The sequence below is a fragment of the Scylla paramamosain genome, chromosome 25, assembly GCF_035594125.1.
Source record: "Scylla paramamosain isolate STU-SP2022 chromosome 25, ASM3559412v1, whole genome shotgun sequence".
NCBI lineage: Eukaryota > Metazoa > Arthropoda > Malacostraca > Decapoda > Portunidae > Scylla > Scylla paramamosain.
Genome location: NC_087175.1, coordinates 12,723,393 through 12,743,392, shown reverse-complemented (window position 1 = coordinate 12,743,392; position 20,000 = coordinate 12,723,393). Strand labels below are relative to the sequence as shown.

The 20,000-nt window shown below is 40.0% G+C and overlaps 1 protein-coding gene across 2 annotated transcripts in view; it reads left to right on the top strand.

The window, feature by feature from the left end:
• The window catches only part of LOC135113210 (pancreatic triacylglycerol lipase-like), a 78,355-nt gene that overhangs the window by 46,907 nt on the left and 11,448 nt on the right, over positions 1 to 20,000 (top strand). For both annotated transcript variants that reach the window (XM_064028351.1, XM_064028350.1), the window contains exons 6-7: positions 5,668 to 5,800; positions 18,953 to 19,079. In XM_064028351.1, coding sequence (XP_063884421.1) covers positions 5,668 to 5,800; positions 18,953 to 19,079 — 260 coding nt within the window. The remainder of the gene's footprint in view (positions 1 to 5,667; positions 5,801 to 18,952; positions 19,080 to 20,000) is intronic.

Genomic DNA, 20,000 nt, shown 5'->3' with positions numbered 1-20,000 from the left:
AGAGAGAGAGAGAGAGAGAGAGAGAGAGAGAGAGAGAGAGAGAGAGAGAGAGAGAGAGAGAGAGAGAGATAATAATGTTACTCTCAACACGTAATAAGCTATCGCGGGCTGGCTCTTTTTCATGATTATGTCAATGCTTTTCTGCCATCGCAATCCTAATATCACTGCTCGTCCTTTATCATTCCTTCCTTTCTTGCTCTCTCGTCATTTTCTAGTTTTCTCTTTCTTGTCGACGCTTAATTTGCCTTTTGTATGCTTCTCGATGCTGTGTAGTCTTCCTCTCTTCTGTATTTCCATGTCTCCTCCATAAGTTTTTCTCTCGTACCCTTTTTCACATTCTCTGAACCTTCGATCTCTCCTTAGTCTTAACCATCCCACCTATCACTCGCTCATTCCTTTTTTTCCTTCCCTCCTCCCCCCCCTCTCTCTCTCTCTCTCTCTCTCTCTCTCTCTCTCTCTCTCTCTCTCTCTCTCTCTCTCTCTCTCTCTCTCTCTCTCTCTCTCTCTCTCTCTCTCTCTCTCTCTCTCTCTCTCTCTCTCTGTACCTAAACTCGCTGGAAAATAATAGGTAAGTAAAAAAATCTTGTCACTTCATTCATATTCACAGAAAGGAAGGAAAGCCAAGTACCTGAGGAAAATAATAAATAATTGCCTGAGGTGGTACGCAAGGAAAGTCTTATGGGTCACGTTACGGCTTTCAGATTATTAGTGCAGTACAAAGGGACGGAAATTCGATGCAGCATTAAAAAAAATGTCTGGTTTTAGAAACTAGAAAAATTTGGTTGTAAGGACAAAAAAAAAAAAGATTGTAGAAAGCAGTATAGTATAAGACAACTTTGAATCCACGATAAAGGGAGTTATCTTTACTTGTCATTCTCTTTATAATTCAGTAAAATCAGAAACGAACTAAATGGGGAGAAGTGGCACTTTATTCCCAAACATAAACGTAATGGAACTCAGCAGTAGAACAATCCAGTTTACTACAAAGGAAGAATGGATAACATATATGTCAATATCCAAGACATGTGTAAACAGAAAAGCTTGGCAAAGCTAGACGTGAGCACGGAAGCACAGTTATAAAGATACTTCATAAAGATTAAGGATAGAGAGGCATGGAAAACATCATTAGAAAAAAAAAAATTTATGTTTGATATGGCTGGGAGAAAGACGAGGGAGAAAAAAATAGCCATGAGTTTGACAGTGTTTAATTGTTAGTAAAAGTCTGAGAGACTTTTACTAACATCTTCAGAGATAGAGATGGCAGTACATGGACCCATCAGGATGAAGTAGAGATGGGAGGGAGATGAACAAAAAATATTGTTGATGCTTTTGGCTAGATGTCAGAAGTCATGAAAAGATGAACTGGGCAGATTTTGACATTTTCATTGATGAAAGAATTTTTAGCAAGTTGTGAAAAGATTTAGCATGATTTTCGGTAGAAATATATGACATGAGTTTCAGGAAATGGAAAAGTAATTCATCCTTATTCTGGTCAGCATGAGAACATGCTAAGCTGGACAAAAGGTTAAGGGCTATGATGTTGAAGAAAGCATGTGGAATGCATGTCTCTATGCCAGAGAGAGAGAGAGAGAGAGAGAGAGAGAGAGAGAGAGAGAGAGAGAGAGAGAGAGAGAAAACATAGGAGAGAATTGACAGCTTTCCGAAGTAGTAATTACTCCTAAGAAGATTTCATATACTGCGGCATAGATGGTTGCTGTGAACTAGCCTTGATTTCCAAAGTATCCAGCCACGGCTTCTATCCTTTCTGTAACCTTTTCTCAAGTTTCCTTAGTGCTGTGGTAAATGGTCACTGTTCTTCTCCTATGTCTATTAACAATGTTGTTTCTTAGGGTTCTGTCCTGTCACCCACTACCTTCCTATTGATCATCAGTGATCTAGTAAAGAAAACTCATTGCCCTATCAACTACATCGATGACTCCACTTTTTCATGTCTTTTTTTCCTTACTGGAGCTATAGGAAAGGAATTGAAAATAAGATTGTGATAGATGGAGCCCAACTGAGTGGACAGTTTGACAAAAGCTGAAGCGTTTAAGATTAGGAAAAGGTCAAGTATGATGGGTGCATCTCCAAGACAATTAGGAATACTGGTAGTGTGCTGTACTAACTACTCTAGGTCATGTAAAATAGCAAAATTGAAGGCTTGTCCCTCAGGTTTGTCAGTGAAAGATGATATCCAAAAGTTGGTGGTGAATACTGAATTCTTCAATAATGGAGATTTCAGGAAGGCAAAAAATGTACTGCAATCTGGAAGCCAAACAGTCAACAAATTTTACATAATAATGACAATAAAGTCTTAGCCAGACGATGAAAAACTCTGGAAATAAGAGCGCGGGCACGAGAGCAAATTATAATGTTTCACAGACAACCACTTTTGGAGTGAAATTAAGAACAGAAAAAGTAAAAGGGAACAGGAAGGGATCTTGTGTCAGTGATTTCATACACTTGGTTTCAGTGAAGAATAAACCGTGAGACTAGGAGGAAATGAGATGATGTTCCATAAATTGGAAATTAGATCTAAGACTGCAAATGTAGCAGAAGCTGATATAGAGAAAGGATGTATCAAGGCGCCTCAGCTTCGTAACTAAGGTACAGTTTTGCCTTTTGCTCACCCAGGATGTGAAAGTCCTATATAGTTTTAACCTACCTAGCGGTCTTCCATTTATGGCCATTCTTCGTAGATTTTATTGTTCTATATAGAATATTTCCTAACTGGCCTGGATAGAATTCATTTACGAAATATTCAAACGAACTCACCAGCATTACTCTTTCCCATCTCCCCCCTCCCAACCTTTCACTCCTTCTCTAGTCCCTACTCCAATCATCCTTCGTCGTGATCTAGCCTCACCCATCACTTCTTCAACTGGGTCACTCACCACACCCCCCATGTCTCACCTCACCTCCCCCATCCGTGGTTAATTAGTCTGCTCTCAGTGGAAATGCCAGATTGCGCCTGCTTTTCAGTTTTTGTAAGAAACTACTTATATATCTATATACGGTTATTTAAAAATTTTTGTACGGGTATTTTATTATATGGATATTTTACGAGTTCTGAAGGCAGAAAATGTTATTTGGAGCTTTATTTACTATTTTTTTATTATTATTTCAATATACCCTAGTTATATAAAGGAAGCGAAATCTACTGTATTTCCTCCTTTTTTTGACTTGAACTCTTTCAAGAGGAAGATTTCAAGTAACCTTGCTATTTGATAATTATGTTTTGGCATTGCTCTGGGAGCTGGGATTCAAGTGGATCTTTTTTTTTTTTAAATCTTAGTTGCCCTTGGCCCGTGGACCTCTTACATAAAAAAAAAAAAAAAACTAGCTGTCCTTTACTAACAGTTACAGATAGTCGTCAGTGTAAGCTTTAATCTAAATACCAAAACATTAATCAATAAATTCATTTAATTTGTTTACAAAAACAAAGATTTATATCCCCAAATTTCTGCCTGCGTTACATCTCCGACAGCAAGCCAAAAAGAACACGACCAGCGACCGCTACAAGACCTCAGAACATGTAGCACATTCCTATCAACATAATTTCGAAAGGGAAATATAATGTTTTAGTTTCATTATCAGTATACATATGATTTATGTTCTTGCTATACTAGAAAGGACATGTAGGAGATGATGGCGCATTTTTTATTCATCTATTTCTTTTTTTTTTTTTTTTTTAGTGAGTACTATTACAGACTGGACGTGACAGTAATTGAGATCCGCGAGTTTTTAGTGGGCTGAGCTGAAATCGCAGGTTCTTTGTCATATTGCTCAAACTTATTGCAAAAAAAAAAAAAAATAAATAAAATAAATAAATAAAAAAATAAAAATAAATAAATTAATTAAAAAAAAGGTACTGATCATTTTACCTTCCACTAATAAATAAAACTTCATTATGCTTAGGTAAATATAAATTGCATATGAAGAACATACTTTTAATATTTTTTGCACTTTTATTGCAATTAATGGCATATAATTTTAACTAAGCCAAGTAACCATATCGCTCAAAAAAAAAAAAAAAAATAATAATAATAACTACCCCTTACATCCGTTACCAGCTCACTCCTATAGCGCTATACTGCTATAACGATGTAAGGGGTAGGTATTGTTATTATTATTATTTATTTATTTTTTTTCGGAGCAACATGATTACTTGGCTTAGTTAAAATTATATGCCATTAATTGCAATAAAAGTGCAAGAAATATTAAAAGTATGTTCTTCATATGTAATCTATATTTACCTAGGCATGATGAAGTTTTATTTATCAGTGGAAGGTAAAATGATCAATACCATTTTTAAAATAAAAAAAAATGTATTTATTTAACTATTTTTTGCAATAAGTTTGAGCAATATGACAAAGAACCTGCGATTTCAACTCAGCCCACTAAAAACTCGCGGGTCTCAATTAATGGCACGTCCAGTCTATGATAGTACTCACTAAAATAAAAAAAAAGAAATAGATAAATAAAAGATGCGCCATCATCTCCTACACGTGCGAAACACCAAGTCTTTGTCTTGGTTGCGGAAGGAAGCTTAGACTGAACTGAAAACGTATTATCCAAACCCGATGTCCTTTCTAGTATAGCAAGAATATAAATCATATGTATACTGATACTGAAACCAAAACATTATATTTCCCTTTCGAAATTATGTTGATAGGAGTGTGTTACATGTTCTGAGGTCTTGTAGCGGTCGCTGGTCGTGTTCTTTTTGGCTTGCTGTCGGAGATGTAACGCAGGCAGAAATTTGGGGATATAAATCTTTGTTTTTGTAATTAAATGAATTTATTGATGAATGTTTTGGTATTTAGATTAAAGCTTACATTGACGACTATCTGTAACTGTTAGTAAAGGAATTAAAATTCTCCTTCTTCATCACAGGTATCCTTCCTGGGTCAAAGCTTCTAGGACCTTCCTACCATTTCAAACTGAACCTAATTTCACAGCGATCACCATTTGTCAAGTATCCTTTAACTTCTGTCTATTCTGTTTATTTGTTAGAATTTAGTCTAAAAATCTAAAAAAAAAAAAAAAATAGTGTTATGCGATCCATTCTATAATTATACGTAGTGAGATTCATCAATAAGATTAATTTTTCTTAAAATCTAGTTTCACACAATCCAACACAACAAGTCCAAATTATGTCGCATCTAACATTATCTAATAGAATATAATAAATAATATCAACGCGATGAACTTTGTTATGGTTGGCTTTCTCCGTGAGCTGTAAAGAACATTTGATTTTTTCTTTTTCTTTTAATGAAATTTTACTTTCACCATCAAGCGACTTTTGTGTTGTTTTATTTCATTGTTTCTTTTGAAGATATGTGTTGTCTGGTATATATATATGATTTATTTCTCTTTTTCTCCTCGCTATATTTATTTATTTTTTTTATATTTTTCTTTGTTGTTGGTGTTGTTGTTGTTGTTGTTGTTGTTATTGTTGTTGTTGTCACCGTCGTCGTCGTCGTCGTTGTATTTGTTGTTTTATTAGTTATTGTTATCGTTATCGTCGTAGTCGTTGTATTTGTTGTTGTATTAGTTGTTGTTGTTGTTGTTGTTGTTGTTGTTGCATATACTTACCCTTTCCCTCGTCCCCTCTCCCTCCTCTCCATTGTGTTCGCTATTCAATCGATGAATCATTGCTGTCAGGGCCGCTGTGCTTCTTGCGGGGAGGACAACTCAAAGTGCGCCTACATGGGCATGAGGGCGGTGGAGTACAGCAGCCCACAGCGGGAGAGTGTCCGGCTGTACCTTGACACGGATGCCAAGTCCCCCTACTGCTGTGAGTCTGCTAGTGTCTGTGTATTTGCTCTTATGTATTTGTCTGTTTATATTTTAACAGGATTGAGAAGGAGGAGGCAGTAGGTACCTGCCGACACAATAATTACTCCCAGTGAGGTCTACAGCACTGGATCACGGGGTGATGTGAACTTATCATTAAATCCAGCTGTGATCTCACTGAACGTTTCCCTTTGTGTCACATAATACAAGGGGGCAGTCACAGCCTGCCCTTTAAAGACAACTCTCTTCCTTCACAAAAAAACTACAAGCATCTATGGTCTGACCATTATAAAATGAGCATTTAGGCGTTGTCCTTTATGCGGATTCCCCAGCCTGCGGTTCTGCCACACTTATACTAAGACACACCTCATGTCAGGTACTTCCTACCTCAAAATTAAATGGTGTTGTAGTCTATATACACCGTGATGCTGTAAAAATGGCAAGGTAGTACAATATATGTCATATGTAATATATGACCATGTTAATATATATATATATATATATATATATATATATATATATATATATATATATATATATATATATATATATATATATATATATATATATATATATATATATATATATATATATATATATATATATATATATATATATATATATATATATATATATATATATATATATATATATATATATATATATATATATATATATTAACACGGTCAGAGTGACCGTGTTAATCCATGGTCACTTCCTCTCGCGCCGCCAGCCAGGATGGAAGCTACCCTTCCCGCTCGCTCTTGTCACCTCCGCAGCCGAGAAAAAGAGCTGTTGCCTGAACAGTGAAAGGCACCAACGTGCCTTGACATTTTCCTCGATGGTGATGTGGAATAAGTCGTAACTAAATAATGAAAATATAACATCATAGTTTAAGGGAAATATATATAAAAGGAAACCTATCACATTTAAAATAGAGAGAGAGAGAGAGAGAGAGAGAGAGAGAGAGAGAGAGAGAGAGAGAGAGAGAGAGAGAGAGAGAGAGAGAGAGAGAGAGAGAGAGCCAGATTGACTGATCGAAAGGTAGGACATTTTTTTTTTTCCCAATTTCTAATGACTCATAGGCAAATATAGATCTCTGATAGAAATAGATTTTCATAAATTGTAGATTGTATATGCAAAGAGAGAGAGAGAGAGAGAGAGAGAGAGAGAGAGAGAGAGAGAGAGAGAGAGAGAGAGAGAGAGAGAGAGAGAGAGAGAGAGGTTATCAGTGACACATATGGTCTAATCTCATAATGGACCAGTACAAGGTTTGGCAGGGCCACAAGCCGGGGAATCCCAGGAAAGGACAACGCCTAAACGCTCAATTCAAAATGGTCATACCATAATTACACACTCACACATCCTTCACTCAAAATTCAAAATTATCATGACGACTCCTCAACTCCAGCCTCAGAGTCCCTGTCTGGGGAGGGGACCAAAAATGTCCCCAAGTCGGACTGCTCTTCTGGTATCGGCCCTAAGTGTCTTGACACCCCCTCCCACCCCCTCAACTTTTTCTTCATTAACTTCTACAACATTCGCGGTCTTAGATCTAATTTTCAATTTGAAGAACACCACCTCTCCTCCACTAAACCTCATTTTCTTTTCCTCACTGAAACACAGGTGTCTGAGGTGGCTGACAGTAGCCCCTTTTCTGTTCCCTACTACTTTCTCTATCCTCATTTTTTAATCCAAAGCTGGATGATGCGTTTATGTACGCAACTACTTAACCTAGTCTCGTGCCCCTGCTCTTGAATCTTCCGAGTTTTCCATTATCTGGCTACGACTACTGAGTCACTCCCAAACTAAATTTATCTGTACTGTATACCTCTCATCTAACTCCTCTGACTATAAGAAATTCTTTGACTACTTAACTTCCAAAGTGGAGCACATTGTGACTCTCTTCCCTTTTGCAGATCTCCATTCTTGGAGACTTCAATGTTCACTGACAATCCTGGAGAACTAGCCTTCAACTTTGCTATCCTCCTTGACCTAGAGGAATTGGTGTAACACCCTATTCGTATTCCTGACCATCTTGGAGATACGCCCAACATTCTTGACCTTTTCCTAACCTCTAATCCTTCTGCTTATGCTGTTACCTTTTCTTCTCCGTTTGGCTCCTCTAATCACAATCTCATATCTGTATCTTGTCCTATCGCTCCAATCCCTCCTCAGGATCTGCCTAAGTGCCTCTGGCGTTTTGCCTCTGCTCGTTGGGGGGACCTGAGGAGGTATTTTGCTGATTTTCCTTGGAATAATCACAGCTTCTTTGTCAGAGACATTTCTTTGTTTGCCGAGTGCATAACGGAGATGATAATGCCTGGCATGGAGGCGTACATTCCTCACTCTTTCTCTCAACCTAAACCATCCAAACCTTGGTTTGGTACAGCCTGTTCTTGTGCTATACATGATAGAGAGGTGGCCCACAAAAGGTACTTAAGACTTCCATCACCAGAATCTCATGCACTTTATATTTCTGCCTGGAACCATGCCATATCTGTTCTCCAACTAGCCAAAAACTCCTTCATTAATAGAAAGTTTAAAAATCTTTCAAGATCTAGCTCCGGTCGTGACTTCTGGCATCTAGCCAAAAACATCTAAAATAAATTTAGTCCTTCTTCTTTCCCTCCTTTATTTTAAACCGAAGGCACCACTGCTATCACATCTATCTCTAAAGCTGAACTCTTCACTCAAACCTTTGTTAAACACTCTACCTTGGACAATGCAGGGGTTCTTCCTTCCTTTCCTCTACCCTCTGACTACTTCATTCTTCGCAATGTTTTCCATGCCCTCGCTGGCCTAAACCCTCGGAAGGCTTATGGACCTGATAAGGTCCCTCCTATTGTCCTCCGAAACTGCGACCCCGTGCTTGCATCTTGCCTAGTCAAACTCTTTCAACTCTGTCTGTTAACATCTACCATTTCTTCTTGCTGGAAGTTTGTCTACATTCAGCCTGTTCCTAAAAAAAGGGTGACCGCTCTAATCCCTCAAACTACCGTCCTACCTATTGCTTTAGTTTCCTGCCTGTCTAAACTTTTTTAATCTATCCTCAACAGGAAGATTATTAAACATCTATCACTTCACAACCTTTTATCTGGTCGCCAATATGAGTTCTGTGGATGGCCGCTCTACTGGTGATCTTCCGGTTTTCCTTACTGAGTCTTGGTCATCCTCTTTTAGAGGTTTTGGTGAAATTTTTGCTGTTGCCTTTGACGAATCAAAAGCTTTTGATAGAGTCTGGCACAAAGCTTTGATTTCTAAGCAACCCTCCTACGGCTTCTATCTTTCTCTCAATAACTTATCTAGTTTCCTTTTTGACCGTTCTATTGCTGCTGTGGTAGACGGTCACTGTTCTTCTCCTAAATCTATTAACAGCAGTGTTCGTCAGGTTCTGTTCTGTTACTCACTCTTTTCCTATTATACATCAATGATCTTCTAAACTAAACTTCTTGTCCTATCCACTCCTACGCTGATGATACCACCCTGCACTTTTCTACGTCTTTACATAGACGTCCAACCCTACAGGAAGTAAACATATCACGCAGGGAAGCCACAGAACGCCTAATTTCTGATCTCTCTAAAATTTCTGATTGGGGCAGAGCAAACTTGGTATTCTTCAATCCCTCAAAAACTCAATTCTTCCATCTATCAGCTCAACACAACTTCCCAAACAACTATCTCTCCTTCTTCAATGATATTCAACTGTCTCTCTCTTCTACATTGAACATCCTTGGTCCGTCCTTTTCTTGTAATTTAAACTAGGAACGTCACATTTCATCTCTAGCTAAAACAACTTTTATGAAGTTAGGCGTTCTGAGACGTCTCTGCCAGTTTTTCTCATCCCCACCTCAGCTACTAACTCTGTACAAGGGCCTTATCCGTCCATGTATGGAGTATGCTTCACATGTCTTGGGGGGGGTTCACTCATACTGATCTTCTAGACAGAGTGGAATCAGAATCTTTTCGTCTCATCAATTCCTCTCCTCTAACTGACTGTCTTCAGTTTCATTGTTGCATCTCTTGCTATCTTCGACCGCTATTTTCATGCTAACTGCTCTTCTGATCTTGCTATCTGCATGCTTTCCCTCCTCAGTCTAAGGTCAGGGTTCCTAGTGAACGGACGTGTTTAGTAATCAGTGACCTGACACTATCACTGGCTCGTGTAGACATGGCGCCTTGTGTTTCTGAGTTGTCTGGTTGTGTTAGTTCTCCTGTTCTTGAGTCCTTCGTTGCGAAGGCCTCAGAGGTGGAGAATGAGTTCCACCGAAAGATCTCGGAGGTGCAGGCTGAATTTCATGAGAGGATCTCAGCACTTGTGGAGGAATCGTGCCCCACCGTCACCTTACCTATAAGGCGACGGAGGAGCAGTGCTCAGTTATGTGCAGGGGCGCCAAGAGGCTGAAGGTCCTCAAGGCGCCTTGCGTGGAGGCGAGGAACCCCTTCCGTGTGTTGGAGGGAGGGACGGAGGGGGAGGTGCACCTGGAGGAAGGAGACAAGGAGAAGGAGGGGGCAGACGCAGTTACCCTACCCCAAGGTAGAATGCTTGTGCTTGGTGATAGTCAGGTTAGGCACTTAGTGTGTTTTGTGCCAGAGATAGGAAGCATAGGTCGAGGCTGTGTTTGCCAGGTACTGGAATAGGGCAGGTAGCTTATAGGCTAGACATGTGCTTGGAAGATGATTGGACCAAGCCCATTGTTTCTCTCAGTGGGGGAGGGAATGATCTTGGTAAGGTTAAGAGTGAGGAGCTGTTTGGGAGTTTTAGGCAGGCTTTAGATAGGATTACGGATAAGGGAGGGATCCCTGTGGTATGCGGTGTCTTGCCGCGGAGGGGAGTTGGTGCTGGGTGGCTGTCCAGGGTCATTACATTGAATCGCATGCTCCCGAATCATTGTAAGAGCAATGGATGGACGTTCATCGACAACTGGGACCTCTTCTATGATAGGGAAACCTTGTACCCCAGGGATGGAGTACATTTATCACGCCAGGGTTTTCGGGTTTTGGCCGGAACACTCGAGCGGGAGGTAACTGCACTCCAGAGATTTTTCGTTAGACAAGAGGGAGGAAGGGGTTGTGAGATCAAAATGAAGGACAAATTAGTTAAATCTAGAAAGGTAACTAGCTCAGAAAAGGTGAGAAATAGCTTAAGTGTTTACTACACAAACTGTAGAAGTATTTTGAATAAAATAGTTTTGCTTAGAGGAATGGCATGTGTAGAGAACCTTGATATCATTGCTTTAACAGAAACTTGGTTAGATATGTCAAGAAAAGTATTTGATCCAGAGGTTAAGATAGATGATTATACACTATTCTATTAAGACAGGGAAAACAGGGGAGGAGGAGGCGTCGCGTTATACGTTAGGGACACATTACAGTGTTGTATTAACAGTAGAATTAAAAAAGATAGCGGAACAGAGTCGATATGGATAGATATTAAGGAATGATCACAGTCAGTAGTACTAGGATTAGTGTACAGGCCATCGGACAGTACAAAGGAAATCACTATTGCAGGAAATAAATAGAGCAGGCAGGTACAGTTAGGTATGTGTGGTAGATTTTAATTTTGGGAATATCGATTGGAGACTGATGGTGGGTAACAGGGAAGCAGAGGAATTTCTTGAGGTAATTCAGGATAATTTTTCAAAACAGGTAATCGTAGAACCCACAAGGGGTAACAATATTTTAGATTTGATTCTAACTAACAGGGAGGAAGCAGTCACACAGGTAGAGGTTGGAGGACAGCAAGATAAAAGTGACCATTGGGAAATTAGGTACAAATTAAAATGGGAGGAAACTTTTAGAAGCAAAAAACACTAGTAAAATACTTGACTTTAGGAAAGCAGATTTGCAGGAATTAAAAAGGTACCTCAAAGGATTTGACTGGAAACGGACGCAGGGTGAGGTCATGTCCGGGACGGAGTTGCGAGAGGTAAGGCAGGACGAGAGAGGTGAGATGAGGTGTGAGGGTGTAGGGCAAGAGGAAGGAAGAAGTGTCCGGAAGGGTCGGAGGAGGGAGAGAGGGGGAGATATGTGTGAGTATGTTGGAGGGTCAGGTCATGCTGAGATAGGAGAGATGCGGTCGAGGCGAGTAGGTAAGGGAGTGGAGAGGGTGGAAGGGGTCGAGATGAGAGGATTAGGTGAAGTAAATGTAGACGAGTTGTATAAATATTTCGTAGATAAATTTCTCACAGGACCAGATGAAATATATACCAGAGTACTTAAGGAATGCAAAGAGGTTATTAGTGAGCCTTTAGTTTCTGTCTTTAGGAAATCACTTGAGCCAGGTGAGGTACCAGTAATGTGGAGGAAGGCTAATGTAGTACTGAAAGTACAGTACTTAAGAAAGGAGATAAAACCTTAACGTCTAATTATAGACCTGTCAACTTAACTTCTGTTGTAGATAAAATAAAGGAGTCAATAAAAGCGAGGAACATTGGGGAGCATTTAGACAAACATAACTTGATAAATCAGTACAGCATGGCTTCACGTAGGGGAAGTCTTGCCTGACGAACTTGTTAAGTTTTAATGGTAAAGTGTACGAAGCAACAGATAATGGTAATAGTTATGAGATCTTATATCTAGACTTTAGTAAAGCGTTTGACAAGGTACCCCATCAGAGGCTCCTGAGAAAGGTTAGGGGACACGGGATAGATGGGAAGGTGTTAGGCTGGATAAGGTCATGGCTAAGCGACAGGCAACAGAGAGTTGTAATAAACGGCTCTAAATCCGAGTGGGATCATGTAATTAGTGGGGTGCCACAAGGATCAGTATTAGGACCATTGCTATTTTTAATATCCAATGACTTGGATAGTGGAATTAATAGTGATGTAAGGTAGATTAATTAGCTCAGAATCGGATGACATCGCCTTACAGGCAAATTTAGATAGGATGAATGAATGAAAGGACAGATGGCAAATTCTGTTTAATATCAACAAATGCAAAGTACTTAGCGTAGGTAAAGGAAACCCACACAGTAGGTACACAATAAACAACGAAACTCTGGCAAGTTCAAGGTACGAAAAAGATTAAGGAGTTATAGTTAGCTCTGAACTCCGTCTAGGAAAGCAATTCATAGAGGCCAGAAACAGGGCAAATATGGTATTAGGATTAATTTTTAGGAGTGTTAAAAGTAGAAGGTCTGAAGTAATACTAAAGTTATATTTGGCGCTGATCAGACCTCATCTAGTCTACGCTGTGCAGTTCTGGTCTCCACATTACAAGAAGGATATAGGTCTATTAGAATCAGTACAAAGGAGAATGACTAACAGGATACAGGACATGAGGAGTATTCCTTACGAGGCGAGACTGAAGCCATTAAATTTACATTCTTTAGAGAGACGTAGGTTAAGAGGGGACCTGATAGAAGTCTTTAAGTAGTACAGGGGGTTATAGCAAGGGGGACGTAAGCAAAATTCTTAGGATCAGTAACCAGGACAGAACAAGAAACAACGGGTTTCGAGCTTGAAAAATTTAGGTTTAAGAAAGAGATAGGATGAAATTGGTTCTCAAATAGAGTGGTAGATGAATGGAACGGACTCAGTAATCAAGTTGTTAGTGCTAAGACATTAGGGAGCTTTAAGAGAAGATTAGACGGATTTATGGATGGGGATGATAGGTGGAAATTGGTAGGTATATTTCATACAGGGACTGCCACGTGTAAGCCTGTTGGCTTCCTGCAGCTTCCCTTATTTCATATGTTCTTATGTTCTTATGTTCTCCCGCGGCCTCGCCGCACAAGACTCTCTTCTTTCTCTCACCCCTATTCTGTCCATGTCTCTAATGCAAGAGTTAACCAATTTCTCAGTCATTCATCCCCTTCTCTGGTAAACTCTGGAACTCCTTGCCTGCTTCTGTATTTCCACCTTCCTATGACTTGAATTCCTTCAAGAGGGAGGTTTCAAGACACTTATCTTTCAATTTTTGACTACCTCTTCGGACCCTTTTCGGGGACCAGAATTTTTGTTGTCCTTGGCCGGTGTTCCTCCTACATGAAAATAAATAAATAAATAAATAAAAAAAAAAAAAGATCGAAATATCCAGTCCTTCGGTACGGAATTACTTTTCTGGAATTTATATGCACTGTTTGTAGAGGCGCGCGCGCACGTGCACACACACACACACACACACACACACACACACACACACACACACACACACACACACACACGCCACTTTTGGTAATGCATTCGATTGATCTCTTACTCTATCTATTTTTGAAAATCCTTATTTCCTGTATTCTTTTTAAATAGCTTACTTTGTGTGTGTGAATGCTGCAAACACAATCTAGTAAGTGATGTAGCTGAGTGATGCAATCCAGATCTAGTTATCGACTGATGACAGATGACAACCTTGTCACTCATTTAATATGGCTTGCATCACTCAGGTCCACTGACTTATGAGTGATTACAGCTGCAACCAGGCATTGTTCACCATCACTAATTCAAATTCACTCACGTTGTCTACCATCTCTTTCCTGCCTGCCTTAAACACAACACGCTCTTACGTACACTTATGTTAAAAGCACATTGTTCCCTCTCTTCATTATTTAATTTCGTTCCTTCCTATTTAGTTTGATATTTTTTTTCATGAAAAGGAACGGATTTTTCTTTGAAACCTTATCTATTTACTTTTTTTTTTTTTTATCACACTAAAGTATTTTGTCTCATTACTTTAAGTCATTCTCTTCTTGCATAGTTAATTACTTTTCCTAACAACGATTCGTTTTTCTGCATGAATCCTTTAATAGTTTACTCATGAGTATTTTTTCTAGTCATGACAAATTCCTACATATTTCATTACGTTATTTCACAAGACCATTTCATTAACTTAATTCAGGAAGTATTCTTGCAAAAAAAGTTTTTTTTCATTGTTCTTTAATAGCTGATAATTTTCGTAAATTTTCTTAACATGCATCATTTCCTTTTGCCATTGTTTTTCCGTTAGAATTCACATTTTAGTGTTTCTAATTCCCTTGTTATTAAGCTCCATAACATTATAAGGCCACATCCTCACCAGAAAACATTGTTTGTAAATGTTTGCAATCTGTTTGCAAACATTTGAGAAGCATGAAAAACATTTAGGAAACATTTGCGAAATATTCGAGAAACATTTGGGAATCAGTTTGGAAACAATATTTTCTGTCCAGACCATCTATCCACTCATTCATCCATCCATTCATCCATCCATCAACTTTTCCATGCATCCATCCATTCACATCTATGAATCCATTCATCCGTTCATCTATCCATCCATCTTTCCACTCATCCATTTAACCATCGATTTATCTACTCATCAATTCAGCTGTGGAGAATGTTTCTTAAACGTTTCCTAAAAGCAACTGGTGCAACACCCTACTCGCATTCCTGACCGTCTTGAAGATACGACCAACATTCTTGATTTTTTCCTAACTTCTAACCCTTCCGCTTATGTTGTCACCCTATCTTCTCCGTTGGGGTCGGTCCTCCGATCATAACCTCATATCTGTATCTTGTCCTATCATTCCAATCCCTCCTCAGGATTCCCCAAAGCGGAGGTGCCTCTGTCGTTTTGACTCTGTTAACTGGGGGCGACCTGAGAAAGTATTTTTCTGATTTTCCATGGAATGACTACTGCTTCCGTGTCAGAGACGCTCCTGATTTCTCTTGTTTCTGTATTTTCGTAATGGTTCTGTTGTTAAACTTTTGTTTTGTGGCACAATTCTGTTTTCTGTTACGCACTTTCTCTCTGTTACAATTTTGCTTTGTGTTATTCTTCAATTTTCTGTTCTATTTCAGCTTTCTGTAATGCTTCTGTTACATTTTAATTTTCTGTTGTTTTTGGTTTCTATGCTGTTTCCATTTCCCATAACTCATTTTTGTAACAATTTCTTATAACACTTTTATGCCGTACCTTCTTTTAACGCCTGTGTTTTCTGTAAGGCTGGCAGCTTTTTATGACCCGTGGTGTTTATCTCAGTGGAAGACAATTTTTCTGGGTTCTCTATGCATAATATTTTTCCATCTCCGCAGATTAACATCAATTATTCCTCCACTGTTGCTAGTAATTCATTTTCTTCCTCGTGTTTAACTTTTTTTTTTTTTTTCGGAGGATCTAAATATTTTCTGGGACTGAGAAAATTCACGCTAAGATATTTTACTTTACATTATTTTCATCATTTCCCTCGCTTTCCTTGTGTGTGTTTGAGTGTGTGTGTGTGTGTGTGTGTGTGTGTGTGTGTGTGTGTGTGTGTGTGTGTGTGTGTGTGTGTGTGTGTGTGTTTCCTCTATATCCATATTAATATTAATGATTTAATGGTAATACATAGTAGTTCTTAACTTATAATTTTTATGAGTAAATCTCTCTCTCTCTCTCTCTCTCTCTCTCTCTCTCTCTCTCTCTCTCTCTCTCTCTCTCTCTCTCTCTCTCTCTCTCTCTCTCTCTCTCTCTCTCTCTCTCTCTCTCTCTCTCTCTCTCTCTCTCTCTCTCTCTCTCTCTCTCTCTCTTTCTTTTCTCTCTCTCGCTTCCTTTCTGATCCTTATTTTTTCATTATCTTTAAAACACTCCTGAGTCTCTCTCTCTCTCTCTCTCTCTCTCTCTCTCTCTCTCTCTCTCTCTCTCTCTCTCTCTCTCTCTCTCTCTCTCTCTCTCTCTCTCTCTCTCTACTGATACTCGTTTTTAAAGATACAGAGGATCTTTTATGGGTTTAAAGATATTATGATGAGTGCTCCCTATCTTAAAACCTAACCCCATAACACTAATGATAATAACCTAACAACAATAATAAAAAATTATTGTAATAACTCCCAGTGAGGTCTAAAGCACTATATCAGGGGATGCTGTGAACTTATCATTAAACCCAGCTGTGACCTCACTGAACGTTTCCCTTTGTGTCTCACAACACATGGGGACAGTCACAGCCTGCCCTCTTCCTCCACACAAAACTACAAGCACCTAATAACACACACACCTTTCGCTCAAAAATTCAAAATTATCATGGTAACTCCTACACCAGCCTCGGAGTCCCCATCCGGAGAGGGGACAACATATGCCTCCAGGTCGGACTGCTCTTCTGATAACGACCCCTAAGTGTCTTGACACCACCTCCCTCAACTTTTTCTTCATTAACTTCTGTAACATTCGTGGTCTAAGATCTAATTTTCAATCTGTAGAACACCACCTCTCCTCTTCTAAACCTCACCTTCTTTTCCTCACTGAAACTCAGATGTCTGAGGCAACTGACAGTAGCACCTTTTCTGTTCCCTCCTACTTTCTCTATCCTCATTTTCGATCCAAAGCTGGAGTGTTGCGTTTATGTGCGCAATGACTTAACCTGTTGGCGTGCCCACGTTCATGAATCTTCCGAGTTTTCCATCTATCTACGACTACAGTCACTCTCAAACTAAATTTATCTGTGCTGTATACCTCTCACTTAACTCCTCTGACTATAAGAAATTCTTTGACTACTTAACTTCCAAAGTGGAGCACATTCTGACCCTCTTCCCTTTTGCAGAGATCTCCTTTCTTGGAGACTTCAATGTTCACCACCAGCTTTGGCTTTCCTCTCCCTTCGCTGACCATCCTGGTGAACTAGCCTTCAACTTTCCTATCCTCCATGACTTAGAGCAACTGGTGCAACACCGTACTCGTATTCCTGACCGTCTTGGAGACACGCCCAATATTCTTGACCTTTTCCTGACCTCTAATCCTTCTGCTTATGCTGTCACCCTCTCTTCTCCGTTTGGCTCCTCCGATCACAATCTCATATCTGTATCTTATCCTATCGCTCCAATCCCTCCTCAGGATCCCTCTAAGCGAAGGTGCCTCTGGCATTTTGCCTCTGGTAGTTGGGGGGACCTGAGGAGGTATTTTGCTGATTTTCCTTGGTATGACTACTGGTTCCGTGTCAGAGACCCGTCTTTGTTTGCCGATCGCATAACAGAGGTGATAGTGACTGGCATGGAGGCGTACATTACTCACTCTTTTTCTAGACCTAAACATTCCAAACCTTGGTTTAACACAGCTTGTTCTCGTGCTATTCATGACAGAGAGATGGCAGAGAGGTACTTAAGCCTTCCATCACCAGAATCTCATGCGCTTTATATTTCTGCCCAGAACCATGCCAAGTCTGGTCTCCAACTAGCCAAAAACTCCTTAGTTAATAGAAAGTGTCAAAAACTTTCAAGATCTAACTCCCCTCGTGACTTCTGTCATCTAGTCAAAAATATCTCCAATAACTTTGCCTCGCTGCACAAGACTTTCTTCTTTCTCTCACCCCTATTCTCTCCACTCTCTAATTCAAGAGTTAACTAGTATTCTAAATCATTCATCTCTTTCTCTGGTAAATTCTGGAACTCCCTGCCTGCTTCTGTATGACTTGAATTCCTTCAAGAGGGAGGTTTCAGGGACACTTATTCTTCAATTTTTGGACCCTTTTCTGGGACTGGCATCTCGGTGGGCTTTTTTTTTTATTGGATTTTTGTTGCCCTTAGCCAATGTCCCTCTTACGTAAAAAAAACTGTCAGTATTAATAATCTCTCTCTCTCTCTCTCTCTCTCTCTCTCTCTCTCTCTCTCTCTCTCTCTCTCTCTCTCTCTCTCTCTCTCTCTCTCTCTCTCTCTCTCTCTCTCTCTCTCTCTCTCTCTCTCTCTCTCTCTCTCTCTCTCTCTCTCTCTCTCTCTCTCTCTCTCTCTCTCTCTCTCTCTCTCTCTCTCTCGTCGTGACTTGTACAATGTTATTTTATTTTTTTTACCTTTCTACCTTTTCTTTTTCATTATTTTTAGTTGCTGCGGCTCTAATTATCTTTTGCTCTTCTCTTTCTCCCGCTACATATGACTTTTCTTGTTCTTCTTTTATAATACACTAATTCTTTTCTCTCCTTTACTGACACCCATTATTTTCTTTTCTTCGCAATACTCTATCTCTTCTGCCTATATCTTTTTCTCGCTCTTTCCTCATAGTATTCAATATTTTTTTTGTGTCCTGGTATCTTGAGATGCTTATCCTTACAGACTTCCATTATTTTTCCTCATCCAATACTCTTAATTTTAATCTACCCGTTTTCCTTCCAATACTCTCTCTTCTATCTATATCTATTTTTCTTCCCCTTTCCTCTTAACCCACAAGATTTTTCGTGTTCCGGTATCTTGAGAGTCTTACTTCATCCTCTCCTTCCCAGATTACCACTACCAGGTGATCGTGGACACATCGCACCCCAAGGAGGCAGAGGTGTTCGTGCAGGGCCATCTGGATGTCACACTGTACGGGGACAACGGGGAACTACTTGAGAATTTGAGACTGACCAAGTAAGTGTTAGCTCTCTATCTGTCTGTCTGTATGTCTGTTTGTCTGTCTGTCTGTCTGTTTGCCTGTCTGTCTGTCTGTTTGCCTGTCTGTCTGTCTGTTTGCCTGTCTGTCTGTCTGTTTGCCTGTCTGTCTGTCTGTCTGTTTGTCTCTCTCTCTCTCTCTCTCTCTCTCTCTCTCTCTCTCTCTCTCTCTCTCTCTCTCTCTCTCTCTCTCTCTCTCTCTCTCTCTCTCTCTCTCTCTCTCTCTCTCTCTCTCTCTCTCTCTCTCTCTCTCTCTCTCTCTCTCTCTCTCTCTCTCTCTCTCTCTCTCTCTCTCTCTCTCTCTCTCTCTCTCTCTCTCTAATACATAATACACCATATTTCATGTTGGGGATTGTACTGGTTAAAGGTGATATTTTGGGTATCCCCTATCCAAAAACCCACCCAACTGTCTAAGTTAAGATCTTATATTTACTTTATAAGTGTCACCGTCACTCGTGAGGCCGAGCCTCTACCACATATCAAAGCGTCACAGTCGCACAGGAGGCCTAACCACTGCTATACTCTGTTGACGTGTCATTGTCACTCATTGGCCGAGCTTTTAATATCAACGCACGTGTCACTGTCACGCATTTCATTAAACCACTGGTTCACTAACACTGAATCTCTGACCTCCGCACGCTGCAACACTAAGGTCGTCCGGGCACTTGTCCGAGACCAGAAATTTGTTCCACCACTGCACATACTTTTGCTTGAACTGTCTTTGGTGGTGGGTGGAGTGAGACCGTGGAGTACCAAAGGCCAAGGGTGCCGTGGAAACAGCTCTAGTGAGCACCTCAGTGCGGCGTGGTGGCAAGCGGAGTTCCTGCAGGTGGGGTGTCCGTTGCTCCTGCACCTTGTATAGGGTGGTGAGGCCCGCCACGTCCCTAGGGTGCTGCAGGC